The 15,394-nt window shown below is 39.2% G+C and overlaps 1 protein-coding gene across 1 annotated transcript; it reads left to right on the top strand.

Annotated features, from left to right (window-relative positions):
• The first annotated feature begins 10,730 nt into the window (after positions 1-10,730).
• Positions 10,731-14,935, top strand: LOC121369996. Its single transcript, XM_041495079.1, has 2 exons — positions 10,731-10,781; positions 14,567-14,935. Exon 2 carries the CDS (start codon positions 14,582-14,584, stop codon positions 14,933-14,935), a length of 354 nt encoding a protein of 117 aa, XP_041351013.1. The 5' UTR covers positions 10,731-10,781; positions 14,567-14,581.
• The last annotated feature ends 459 nt before the right edge of the window (positions 14,936-15,394 follow it).

The raw sequence follows: 15,394 nt of genomic DNA, 5'->3' as shown, positions 1-15,394 counted from the left end.
ATGTACGGCCTAGCGCTTGTAATTAACTTGTATGTCACAGAGTTATCGATTCGACCGTGTTATTTTTTTCATTGGATGGTATGGCATTGGTGACCATGTCGTTACCTAGGAGCAGCCAGTCATATATCTTACAAATGTTATTGCACATATGTGTGTTAACACTATGTGTTATTAAAAATAATGAAAAATGTTCTCAACAACGTATGTGTAAGAAAAGATAATCTAAACCTAATTTTAGATTACGTTCAAGTATCTTAGTTTTTAACTCACTAATAGTTCTGGCTCACATTTCAGAGTACGCACAGAATGTTATCGACAAGGACAGTAAAATTATTAATTTTCTCCGATCCTTTAAATAAAAAATATCTAGAAAGTCACTAGACAAAAATCATTATTCCTGTATTTAATTATACTGATATACTCTGGGATAACCGTTCCCTCCATCTAGCACTTTCTCTTGAAAATATTAATTTAGGTGCACTTCGCACAATTTACGGTACTTTCCGAAAAGCGCCGCATCAGCTTCTTCACAGAGAAACTGGAATAATATCTTTACGGGGAAGAAGAAGTTGACACAAACTGGGTACTAGTATTTACAATGCAAACTGACAGCAGGAGTTCTTCGTAGAATATATACAGACATAGTTAAAAATAGCTATAAACACGATTTGAAAATAAAGGTAGATAGCACATTATCGACTATGTTTAGGTATTAGTGATTTAACCGATCCCACATTTGCATGTTATGTTCTTGTGAACATGCCGTTTCTACGCGTTTGTCCTTTGCACACCGTAGTTCGTAATATATATTTTATAAAGTGTTTTAATTATAATTGAAATATCTTGTTATTTGGAGATCAGAACCTTAGTGCTCAAGATAATGTTATTTTATTTAAATCTTAAAACTTCATTATAGACCATGGCTCTTTAATACGAACTGATCAAATATGATAACCATAATCATTTCTACCTTTATTTTCGATCATTCTTTCTAAGAATCTTCCAAGTTTTAACTTACCATGTTTATGCCACGTTGACTGTATAAATAGATTGTTGTGAAATGCTGGGGGAGGCCTAAACACTTATCAATACATTTACCAGAATTTACCAATCCATACACATGGGGTCCACCCCGACCCAGCCACTAGTTTAGACCTTTCTCATTTCTATTCATGATACTTTGTTTCATTGTTTATTTCATTTATTATGACTCCCTCATATGATAACAAAAACGAAATGATGATATTCTGGTACAGAAATATTTAATTGAGTGAAATTATTATAGTCAGAATTATATGTTTTCCCCTCACAAAATAACGTCTCATCTCCATTAACAACTCCATTAAAAAACTAATTACTGCACGAACCTCCTCTTTGGATTCTGCTTGTCAAGGTCAAGGTCAAAAGGTTTAACGTGCACATTCAGGACAAGCTGTTATAGCACACGTCTGTCATGGATACAAGTTCTGACCTATGCCAGGTCTCCCGTCCAGGACAGGATCTGCTTTAGTTAAATTTGCTTCAGGATCTATACTCTTAAAAAAAGTAGGGGAACTCTAATAAGAATTTACAATTGCCAAAATTGTAAGGTATATTAGCTGTGGGGAATGGTTATATGATATTTAGTGAATTAATTGGGCAAACATTACAACCGGTAGTTCAGTAGTACAGTAGGTGTTATGACCACCAAAGATCTTGAAGGACGATTGGGGTCAGAAGTGAAATTTGAAAGTTGACGGGTTTTTTATCAGTAGTGAGTGATATCGCCACGATGTGTCAGACATTCTTTCAGCCGACGAGGCATACTGCGTATGAGTCTCCCTATCATGCCCCAGACGTGTTCAATGGAGGAAAGGCCTGGGCTCATTGCTGGCCATGGTATTCGATAGATGTTGTGCTGCTGGAGGTGAGCATTGACGATTCGTGCACGGTGAGCACGGGCATGGTCGTCCTAAAAAACATAACGTCAACCCACACGTCTAGCAAACGGGACGACAAAGGGTGTTAGTATGTTGTCCCGGTAGTACTGCCCAGTGACCCTTCCTCGCACAACATGGGAGGGGGGGGGGGAGACTTTTTATCAAATTGGAATATATATATTTAAGTTCAGTCCACACATTTTATACACACGCACTGTTGAAAATGTAATATAGCCGTATAATTCTCTAATAGGGTATTATTTTGTATTTATGCGTGCAATGTGCTGAGACTAAACATGCAAACTGCATAATAATAATAATAATAATAATAATACAAAAAAACAATTGTTAAAAATACAGTGTAGTTACAGACGAAATTTTGTCTACCCCTCACCGTTTGTCTCTCGCATCGACCTGGAGTGACTAATGTTTGTATACATGTTTGTGCTCGGGAAGCCATTGTGGGCCGATACAAGTACATAGTGTATGTGTCTCTGTCGAGTAACAATACTGATCATGCACATTTACAAACGTTTTCTATTCACTTTAAGTGTTAGTATATATCATGGTGAATAATATATATATATATAATATAAAGCTTTTATTCTTCCATTGTATAATGACACTTGTTCCACTGTCCCCTCCACTCGACACAGCAGTTTACACAATGCAAGACTAGACCTCTCACTGTACACCCATCCAGGCATTCTATGGACGTCTGCAGTATATATATATACACAATGTATATATACATATATAGGAAATGAGTTTTATCATAGAAGAAAAAGACTTCAGTATATGGTGGAAGAATTAGATTATTATAATCTTCACAATGATATAGCATTTTTGACATTCATTTTTCTACCATGTATTATTTTTAAAACAAGCCCAGTATCCAATTTCAATGGCCAATAGTAAGTAACTCGAATGGGTTTTTTGGTTGTTGTTTTTTTAATTAGTTGCCTGTGTCCACCTTTATCGTGGGAATGTGTAGGTTGGACTGGACAATGGTAATCAAGGTATAAATCATTCATATTACATTAATACGAAACACACTGTCATATATAGAACAAGGAAATTATAGCATTTAGTGGCCTTACTCCTCTGAATGAGCGTCAGAAATTATTCTGTGTGGGAGTCGGCACCCAGATGTGAAGCCAGTACCTACTAGCCTGAAATCAAACGGCTTAACCACTATATTCACTACTTGGCCGTTGGGTAATAATTTTAAAATTTTCTTAAAATCAGTGACTGATCGAGAAGTAAGTATTGTATTGTTAATTAAAAGTGCTAGGTAGTGGTGCAAAGAAATATAACCATCATTACTTGGTCGTCTCTAGACGTTTGTCCAGACCACTTCAAGACTACCGTACCAGGATCTTCGGAGCAGTGGTTAAGCCATCATGTTTATTTTGGGTTCGTATCGCGGTATGATAGTATCAACACTGAGAATGTTAATGTTTGTTTTGTTTACAGACACCACTAGAGCACATTGATTTATTAATCATGTGTTACTGGATGTCAAACAGTTGGTAATTCTGACATATAGTCTTAGAAAGGAAAACCGCTACATTTTTCTCAATAGTAGCAAGGGATCTTTTGTATGCACCATCTTGCATACAGGATAGCACGTATCACAGCCTTTAATATTTCAATCGTGGTGCACTGGGTGGAATGAGAAATATCGTTCAAAAATACGATTTTGATAATAAAGTATAGTTTGGTCATTCAGAATTAATGGATTTTGATTAACAGCAAAGGTAGACGGCGATGTAACTGTATTGCAACTCCTTACTGAATTGTGCACTTTATCACTGTTGGAGGGGCGGGGTGTAAACCAGCGGTAAAGCGCTCGCCTGATGCTCGTTTGTTCTAGGATCGATCCCCGTCGGTGGCCCATTGAGGAGATCCGCCACTCCCTTAGAAGATCCGTATCCGGATGTTTCATCCCTCCTGCACCACCCTTGAAGGACTACCACTCCTAAGACTAACTTTAAAAATCCAAACTTGCACAGGATAGAGTTCATTGGAATCTATAAAGCTGTGATAGCATGCACTCATGGCTCACTGTAAATCAGTGATGATATCACGCGTTTGCGACAGCTGAGCATATCCTGCCCCTGTGATAGCACGTACATTTGGAGAGCGATCCTAGCGTCGAAATGTCCGTCTAGCCCTCGAACGTCAGAGTACTCGGACTAGAGCGCAGCCCACAGTCATCAAGAGTTTATTTTGATATAGCGAGAGGCAACCCGCTGTTGCCACTTCATGGGCTACTCTTTTCAATTAGCAGCAAGGGATCTTTTATATGCAACATCCCACAAACAGGATAGTACATACCACGGCCTTTAAAAATTATGTTATTGTGTAAGCTGGGGGGGGGGGAGGGGGGTTATACAATACGCACGTGAAGATTAACATAGTACTTCATGAATGCTATATCAAATACATATGTAATTAATTTAATTGGAAGAAGAAATGTTTCATTTAACTAACGTTTATTTGGTGGACCACGATTTTCAAGACAATCTTAATAAGTATTAGAAAACTTGCAAAAAGACATAACCAGCGTAATCACTTTAACGTTAAAGGTCAGTCCGCCGATATGATGATATACGCATTTTATACTAAGTTATCATCGTCATCATCATCATCATCATCATTACTACTACTACTACTACTAAGGGGTAAAAGCACGCCTCTGCAATTATCTTACTAGTTTACGAGTTTGTTTATAACACACAGCTTTCACCTTCACCGCTTAAATATTTTATTTCGTTACTTGTGTAGGACATTAATTAAATACCGTAACAATATAAGTAATAAAACTAACACCTTCAGATTTCTCTTTATTGACTATTAAATCTAAATGATCATATCGTACTAACAATAAGCCATGTGAGACGCCAACCTGCATATTAATATATGATAATATAACAAAACCTGTCAATATAAACGTGAACATGTAGCGGGCGTGATACCAACCTTTCAATTTCTGTCTGTCTCTACCTGTCCGTCTGTCTGTCTATCTGTCTCTGTTTCTGTCTCTCCCTCTCTCTCTCTCTCTCTGTCTATCTCTGTGTGTGTGTGTGTGTGTGTGTGTGTGTGTGTCTCTCTCTCTCTCTCTCTCTCTCTCTCTCTCTCTCTCTCTCTCTCTCTCTCTCTCTCTCTCTCTCTCTCTCTGTCTCTCTCTCTCTCCCACTCTTCCTCTCCTCCCTAATAACTTGAATTAAACCAGTGTCGTACCCAACCTAAAATAATATAGGTGAGTGAAGGCAAGAGGAATAGAAGAAAAAAGAATGGAGATAAATGCAATCGTGGCTCAAATTGTGGTGACTGAGCGACGCTCAACACCGAAGGACGTCGCGTGTCGTAGTTGCGTTACTCGTAACCGGAAAGCTTCCACCATAATGATTTGAAAATGTATCCGCCCTTTATTATTAAACAATTCCATTTCATTTATTACGTGTTTATTGTCCCTCGACATTTTACAGCCATGATAACACTTAACATAAATATTGTGATGTTACGGGCGGAACAATTATTGTGGTAGGAAAAGGGTGAAACAAAAGCCACGTATAATATCACAAAATACAGTAAAATGTATTATTATATATTAAATATTCCTATAATATCCATCCGACCAATATATTACATGCCACAACTAAAACCAACAACCAAACTACTACTACTACTACTACTACTACTGCTACTACTACTACTGCTACTACTACTACTACTACTACTACTACTACTACTACTACCATCGTGTTTAAGACTCGTCATTTTGGGTTCGTATCACGTATGTCCGCAAACACTGAGAATGTTAATGTTTGTTTTGTTTAACGATACCACTAGGGCACATTGTTATATCAATAATCGGCTAATGGATGTCAAATATTTGGTAATTCTAACATATAGTCTTAAAAAGGAAAACCGCTAAATTTTTCCATTACTAACAAGGGATCTTTTATATGCACCATCCCACAGACAGGATAGAACATATCACGGTCTTTGATATACCAGTCGTGGTGCACTGGATGGAACGAGAAATATCCCAATGGGCCACCGACGGGGATTGATTCTAGAACGACCGAGCATCAGGCGAGCGCTTTAGCACTGGGGTACGTACTGCCCCTAGAACACTAAGAAAGTACACAAGTAAGTGGGGAGGTGAAATACAGTTTCACCGTCGTCTTACTTCACTATTAACCAATATCTGTTAACCATTAATTCTGAACGACAAAATCAATTAACAAAATCGTATCTTTTCACAAGGCAGAGTCGCAAACACGCTAGGCAGAGAGCGATCTAAACCGTCCAAATGTCCGTCTAGCTCTCGAACGGCAGAGTACTCGAGACTAAAGCACAGCCTATAGCCATCAAGTCATTAGTGGAAATGAACAGATTTTCACCAAAAAGATTAAAGGCATGTACACGGTCAAAACAGGTTATTGCATCAGAATGGGCGGCGCAGACATGACCGTACCACTTTTCAAAGAGGTACAGCATAGCCGTACCACTTTTTGTTTCTTGGTTGGTTATATTTGTTGTATCTGTGAAAATGGCCTTCACGGGTGAATTTGAAAGGTGAGTCTGGCAACCTCGAGCCGTACCACTATATCTTACATTGTGCCGCCCTTGATCAGACATCAGATAGTCAGTGATGCGTCATATCGTGAAATGGCCTGTCCTGGAAAAACAGCCCTTATAGCCGAGTCGTAATTTAATTTAAGATATCCGAGTGGTAATTTTATTTAAGAGAATTTAAAATAGCTGAATGGTAATTTTAATTTTTAGATAGCCGAGTGGTAATTAAGTTTAAAATAGCATAGTCGTAATTTAATTTAAGATAGTCGAGTCGTAATTTGAGATAGTCGAGTCGTAATTGCACAGAAGATAGCTGAGTCGTCATTGAATTTAAGATAGTCGAGTCGTAATTGCATTGAAGATAGCGGAGTCGTCAATGTCAATGAATTTAAGATAGGCGAATCGTAATTTATTTTAAGATAGCAGAGTCGTAATTGAATATAAGATAACCGAAATTTCAGATAGCAGTTATACTTGAATTTAATATAGCTGAGTCGAAATTAAATTTAAGATAGCTGAATAAATGTATATAAAAATGTATGGTAGTTAACTATGGAGCTGCAACCACACTGGTGTGTTTCTCACAAGTAATTTATTCATGCGATCTCGGTAAATACCCAGTATATACAGAGAAGTTAAGTAGTCTAATAAAGTTTAAATCTATACTTGTTTTCCCACAATTCAGTGAATTTCGTGTCAAATATATTGAAATATATTACTATAGTAAAATGATAGTTTTTTAAAACTAATTTAGTTATTACGTATCCGAAGCATGAGAGTTATTATTAACATTTGTAAATTTCTCTACGTTGCTACAATAAAACGTCAGTCATTAGATTAGTTGTGTCCCCAATGGAAATAATTTATATTTATTGTTATTTAATGTTGTTTCGCAAATTGTTGTTTTTTAATTTGTATATAGTTAATGATTTTGGTTAACATTTTATATAATATATTGTTTTATTCTTATATGCCGTAAGGCATACGGAAGTAAATTGAATTGAATTGAGGTGCTGCTTATTTCCCAGGCTTGCTAATAAGGGTGTACCCTACAGCTGACCCGCGTCCAAATAAAAATATCTGTGCGTGCGTTGACAAATAATGTGCTGTGAATTGAGTATTGTTGTTATGTTATTCATGCATGAAAGAATAACAAAGCGTTGCAAAGGCGGATCTAGGATTTCCTAAGGGGGTGGGGACGACGAGAAATATAGAAAGGGGCCTTTTGAAACCCTGATATCCGCCATAAAGGCTGTTTATAATTCATGTAATTTCGAAATACATGTATCTAATTGGGAGAAAACGTCATGTCATCTCGAGGATGGTAGACCGGACCCCCATATCTCTATTTGATCCGGCCCGGGGCGGGACGTAGCCCAGTGGTAAAGCGCTCGCTCGATGCGCGGTCGGTTTGTGATCGATCCCCGTCGGTGGGCCCATTGGGCCATTTCTCGTTCCAGCCAGTGCACCACGACTGGTATATCAAAGGCCGTGGTATGTACTACCCTGTCTGTGAGATGGTCATATAAAAGATTCCTTGCTGCTAATCGAAAAGAGTAGCCCATCAATATCTGTGTGGTCCTTAACCATATGGCTGACGCCATATAACCGTAAATAAAATGTGTTGAGTGCGTCGTTAAATAAAACATTCCTTTCCTTTGATCCGGCCCTGGGTATACGTAGAATAAGCGTACAGAGCAGATCCATTTGACGAGGTTAACCAAATAAGTTTCAGAGTGTATTAGATTGATGATGTAAACTACACCAAAAATTTAATTTATTGTTCCATATTTACAAAAAACCCACAAATAAACGTCACTGTATACAAGAAAGTCACATGACATGCTGTCAAAGTTGAAGGTTGTCAAACATGGATTTTACACATTAGAACATTCGTTTAATAGTGTGTGAATCCACCCCTGGTGCGAATACACTCGACACATCGTTGCCTCATGCTGTTGATCAGACGTCTGAAGAACTCTTGGGGAATGGCCTGCCACTCTCCCATAAGAAGTTGACCCAGATCATGAAGGTTGGCCGGAGGGGCATGGTTATCCCGAACTCTCCTGCCTAATTCGTCCCAGGCGGTCTCTATTGGGGCCAAGTCAGGCGAATATGCTGGCCAATCCATCCTGGCGATACCTTGTTGTCTGAGAAAGTCCGTTACCACCCTGGCGCGGTGGGGTCTGGCATTGTCATCCTGCAGAACTGCCCCGCCGCCAATCTGCTGAAGGCCTGGGAGAACCAACGGCCGGATAATCTCATTCAGATAGCGGATTCCATTCAGATTGCCATCCACCACATAGAGGGGGGTCCTGTGGTGGATAGAGATGCCGCCCCACACTATGACGCTGCCACCACCGAACCGGTGACGTTGTCTAACGTTAACGTCAGCGAAGCGCTCCCCAGGACGTCTGTAGACACGAACCCGACCGTCGTTGAACTGGAGACTAAACCTGGACTCATCAGTGAACATCACTCGACCCCACTGAACACGTTGCCACCGCAGATGAAGCGTGCACCAATGACGTCTGGCCGTTCTGTGACGTGGTAGGAGTGGTGGTCGAACAGCCTGGCAACGGCAGCGTAGATTATCGGCTCTCAGACGATTGCGTATGGTTTGATCAGACACTTGAGTTCCAGTCGCAGTCCGCAGATTGTCACGTAATCGGCGTGCAGTGGTTGTGCGTTGACGTAGAGCAGTATTGGTGATGTAGCGGTCCTCTCTATTTGTAGTGCTTCGGGGTCTTCCCGAACGTGGACGATTTCGAACAGAATTCGTTGCTTGGTACCGTTGCCACTGTCGACCAACGACACTCTGACTGACACCAAGTCTCAGAGCAACATTTCTTTGCGTATTGCCATCCTGAAGCCAAGCAATAGCCCTTCCTCGATCTTCGATAGTCAGTTGACGTCGTACCATTGTCGAATTTGGAGTGTGCACCGTACACGAACGCAAGCTCCAATTATACGGAAATTCAGCATTGGGAACATGGAATACACATGCAAAGCGTGCAAATGAAGCGCTTTGTGAAAAAGCAAGTTATGGGCACTTAGCAGACCTTTCGCTTTCGCCCTAATTTACGTGCAAATGTAAGCATGTTTTCGCCATTAGAACTAGTCGACAGTGTCAATGACAGTGGATTTTAATTCATTTATGGGTTGCTTAGACCCACTTTCGTCAAAATGGAACAATACCATGCGTGACATTATGGTCTAGCTAATATAATTGACATTCAGAAAATAATGTCGAAAATATCGTCTGACCCTTAAATTCTTTTGAGTAGTATATATGATACATGCATATTGTACTACGTTATGATGATGATGACGATTATGATGATGACGATAATGATGATGATGATGATGATGATGATGATATTATTATTATTATTATGAAGGGCGGGATGTAGCGCAGTGGTATTTAGCGCTCGCTTGATGCGATGTCGGTTTAGGATCGATCCTCGTCGGTTGGCCTTTTGGGCTATTTCTCATTCTAGGCAGGGTACCAAGACTGGTATATCGAAGGCCGCGGTATGTGCTGTCCTGTCTGATAAAAGACCCCTTGCTGGTAATGGAACAATATAGCGAGTATTCTCTCTAAGACTATATGTCAAATGTTTTACAAAATGTTTGAAATCCAATAGCCGATGAGCTCCAGTGGTCTCGTTAAACAAAATAAACTTTAACTTTATTATTATTATTACAATACAGTTGTAGTTATTATTATTATTATTATTATTATTATTATTCCTATTATTATTATTATTATTATTATTCCTATTATTATTATTATTATTATTAAGGAGCGAAAGCACACCTCTGCAATAACTAATGTATTTTATGTTGCTAATGCGTCTTTACGAGTTTGTTTACAACACATAGCTTATCATCTTCACTGCTTAAATCTTGTATTTCGTTACCCGTGTAAGAAATTAATTAAATACCATAACACAATAAGTAATAAAATTAACATTTTGGAATTTCACTTTATTGACTATTAAATCTATATGATCATATCGTACAAACAATGAGCCATATGAGACGTTAACCTGCATATTAATATATGATAATAAAACACCTGTCAATATAAACTTCAACATGTAACAGCGTGATCTGAAGTTGAACACAGTGAGCTATCAACCATACAGGACACTGGGAGAATGCATATACAATGTCTCTTGTTGCTTTCTAGGAAGGGGTAGTACATGAGGCGAGAGCGAGGCCCACCGTTTAATCTCTGTTTGTCTGCCTGTGTTCTGGTCGTCAAATGTATGTATACTATATCTCTCTTTTTCTCTCTCTCTACATTCCTTAACATTAATTTACACTAACTTACACACACACACACACACACACACGCACACACACACACACACATTTTGTCTCTCTCTCTCTCTCTCTCTCTCTCTCTCTCTCTCTCTCTCTCTCTCTCTCTCTCTCTCTCTCTCTCTCTCTCTCTAAAATTGGCTGACATGTCGTTAAACAAATATCCCTTCCCTTTGCATTCAATATTTCTTACTGACATGTATAAAGGGTAAGCAACCAACGTTTACTGCTATTCACAGAATTCACTTCCTAGTTACTTGAATTAGACCAGTGTTGTACCCAACCTAACATAATGTGGGTGAGTGAAGGCAAGGAATAGAAAGAAAAAAAGATTGGTACACACTCGATTGGGGTTCAAATTGTGGTCACTGAGTAGCTGCGTTACCCGTAACAGGAAACCCTCTATCATAATGATTTGAAAATGTATTAGCCCTTCAAAATGTGCAATTCATCGACAGTGTCAAAGTAAAAAATCACTACTTATTTATTGTACTCACCGTCCCTCCATCTTTTACAGCCATGATAACACTTAGCATAAATAGTGTGATGTTATGAAACTTGTGAAACAAAAGGCACGTATAATATTACAAAGAACAGTAAAATGTATTATTATATATAACATATTCCTATGAAATCCAACCGACCAACATATTACTATACTTGTCTCAAATAGAAACAACACCAACAACAAAACTACTTCTACTATTGCTGCTGCTGCTGCTGCTGCTGCTGCTGCTGCTGCTGCTATTACTACTACTACTACTACTACTACTACTACTACTACTACCACCACTACTACTACTACTACCACCACTACCACTACCACTACCACCACCACCACCACCACCACCACTACCACTACCACTACCACTACTACTACTACTACTACTACTACTACTTTACATTCATATTTATATATATAATTAATTATATACATTCGCAAAACATTTTGGAATACGGGGATCGGTTTGAGCTGCGCATCTTGACACCCACCATCGGCCTCGTTGTTGTGGTTAAGCCATCAGATATAAGGCTGGTAGGTACATAGTTCGCAACCCGGTACCGGCTCCCACCCAAAGCAAGTTTTAACGACTCAAATGGGTAGGTGTAAGACCACTACACCCTCTTCTCTCTCACTAACCATTAACAACTAACAACAGCCCAGATAGCTGAGGTGTGTGCCAAGGACAGCGTGCTTGAACCTTAATTGGATATAAACACGAAAATAAAGTTGAAATGAAAAAACCACAAAAAACACCCACTAGCGTGTCCGCGCTTGGTATTATATTGTTAGCAACTAATGTTAGTAACACGTCAAATGGAAGTATGTAGAGTAGCGCTGTTAAGTCCGTAATGAAGGCGCCGTTCACTGTGTGAACCAGACCATATCAAGAAGAAAACAACTCATACAGTTCGAGTACAATACACAGTAATACTAGCATGCTTTGCCTACTATCGGCACATACTGTAGCCAGTCCGTATAAACGAAATGTTTAAAAGCAGATACTTTTCTCTCTAGGTAAGTTAATTAATTATTTATCCTATTGTATAATAATGTCAATATTGTTTATGTCTGTTTATATGTATTATAATATATTTTATTATAGATTATGTATAGCGTGAATAAGAATTAAAGCATTGGGTGATTGCCAGCAAGTTGTGTACTCAATAACTATTTTGTGTCAGTCCTATGCTTTACAAAATGAAAGTCGAAACCCGTTCTAATTTACTTTACCTGATTATATCCAATTAAGGTTCAAACACGCTACCATGAGTGTGAGCTATCTGTTCAGGTTATTCATTTTCATTTCAACTTATTTTCGTGCTTATATCCAATTTAGGTTCAAGCACTTTATCCTGGACACACACCTCAGCTATCTGTGCTGTCTATCCAAGACAGTGGGCTACTTGTTAGTTGGTTAGTGGTTAGTGAGAGAGAAGAGGGTGTAGTGGCCTTATACCTACGCATTGAACCCTTAAGAACTCGCTCTGGGTACCGAGGTTTGAACCCAATCAGATGACTTGGCCACTACACCACCCAGGCCGGTAGACTGCCAATTCATAGGAAATGGCCTTTTGTATGAACTTACTGACATTCAGACACAATAAAATATATAACGTAGTGTATTCACTATAACGTGAAATAATTCAGCAGGTCTCGATCCGACTATAAAGAGGGGAGAGGGAGAGAAATAAGAGGATGGATCGGTGTGTGTGTGTGTGTGTGTGTGTGTGTGTGTGTGTGTCTGTCTCTTTCTATCTGTATCTGTCTCTTTCTGTCTGTCTCTCTGTCTCTCTTTCTCTCTCTCTCTCTCTCTCTCTCTCTCTCTCTATGTATGTATTTCTCTGTGCGTCTCTCTCTCTCTCTCTCTCTCTCTCTCTCTGTATGTCGCTCGCTCTCTCTCTTTTTCTCTCTCTCTCTCTCTCTCTCTCTCTCTCTCTCTCTCTCTCTCTCTCTCTCTCTCTCTCTCTCTCTCTCTCTGTGTTTGTGTGTGTGTGGAGTATTATTCATTATGAGGAGACACTTGAAAAGTACATATCTTAGATGCAGGTGAAATGTTTCATTATTTGTATTATATGTGTATTATTATTATTTTAATATAAATAACGATACAGTAATTAATTTCATACATTATCTTTGTATTCGATTATATCAAAACTTCAAGATGATGTCAGTCGGCGAAAACAATGGCTTCTCTTGTTAAGGCCAAGGAAATAAATAATGTATATTCTCATCTCGGCACACGTCAATATCTAAATCGGAAGATCATTATGTTTCTCATGTGGGAGGGGACAACCCCCTCCCCTATAAATACATCGACATATAATTTATTATTCGATTTTAAATTATATTCCACATTCCACATATATATATATATATATATATATATATATATATATATGTAACAAACAAAATGGAATACACCTTATTATTACCCATATGGTTAAAATATCTTGGTATATATCAAAGTGATAAGTCCCACTAGAACACCAAGTGGGACGTAACACACGATGAGGTCGTCAATTGGCACATTACAAAAACTAAAGCTCGTAACAACTGAACATTATTTCACTTGAGACATAAAACATGATACAAAATAGAAGTTTGCTTGATATCCTATATACTAGTATAGTATCCTCAGACACGTATTAACTGAAAACGGCCAAATGGTAATTCGTGAAGTCTGCGAAATGGATAGGAATATAAGAACCGGTGTGTCAGAGGGATATATACGTTCCGCTAGAGGCCAAAAATATTTACCCTTTTCCTACTATATATAACATTATAACTGACTGGCTCCTCAGTTGGACATTTGTCCCCCCCCCCCCCCCCCCCCATCCACACACAAACACACAACACACTTATCTTTCTTTAACGAGATCAGTTGAGCACACTAATTAATTCATCATCGGCCACTAAATGTGAACCATTTTGGTGTATATATATATATATATATATATATATATATATATATATATATATATATATATATATATGATTCTGAAACATACTCTCCTGAGTAAATCTGTGATGGGGACTGGTTGTCACGGACAAAACCCAATTAGAGAATGGGTCCACCGAGGAGGTTTGATCCTACAATCAAAGATCCTGGGGCGAGCGCTCTACCGACTGGTCATGAGCTATATTATTACATTTTGTTTCAATGTTTGACTAGTTGGTATTTCAATCCACACTGTACTTTATATTATATTCCCGTATTACACAGATCAATCTCTGCACCATGTCATCACCCACGCCAGATCCGGAGACGTTACATGCCACGCCCGTTGAATCGGCAGCAGTCGACGCCAGGATTCACCTCGCACACGGACAGATGAGAAGTGCGTCATCAAAACCACGATTCAACCCACCGTTTAACCCTTCTGTGTGTGACACGTTCAGCAAGCTGAAGGATGTGTCTGCCGTCCTGGTGCCGTGGCGCGTCTTCCACAAGAGACCAGACTGTCTGCACAGCGCGTTCCGCTACCACCACGGACAGATCGTCTACAGCGACGAGGTGAACGTTCTGATGGAGGCCCCCATGCTGAATCCTTCCAGTCTAGGTCGTCTTGATGACTTCACTCAGACATGGTGAGACATATCTCTCTCTCTCTCTCTCTCTCTCTCTCTCTCTCTCTCTCTCTCTCTCTCTCTCTCTCTCTCTCTCTCTCTCTCTCTCTCTCTCTCTCTCTCTCTCTCTCTCTCTCTCTCTCTCTCATTTTATTCCTCCCGACTATTTATGTTCGTCGGTAGAAGTGTGACATATAGGATTAGCAAATCACTATTCTTTCCGACCGTCCGTCCATTCATCCAACCATCTGAACAAATTAGGAATTCTATTAACGTGCCCATATCCTTAAAGGTTCAGGCATGCCAACCCTGAATCCAATCTCTGACATCGCCAGTGGCTGGTTCCGGGGCAATCTGAACAAATGTGGGGGCTAATTGCGATCTATGGTTTAAAAGGAAAGACATGTTTGTTTAAGAACACCTCAGTGAGTATCAATCGAAATAGCTCACACATAAGCGAGCAAGACGTTACACGTATGTGCCT

Source organism: Gigantopelta aegis, chromosome 4, assembly GCF_016097555.1.
Source record: "Gigantopelta aegis isolate Gae_Host chromosome 4, Gae_host_genome, whole genome shotgun sequence".
Classification (NCBI taxonomy): domain Eukaryota; kingdom Metazoa; phylum Mollusca; class Gastropoda; order Neomphalida; family Peltospiridae; genus Gigantopelta; species Gigantopelta aegis.
The sequence above is the reverse complement of the archived record's forward strand: the minus strand, read 5'-3'. Positions and strand labels throughout refer to the sequence as shown.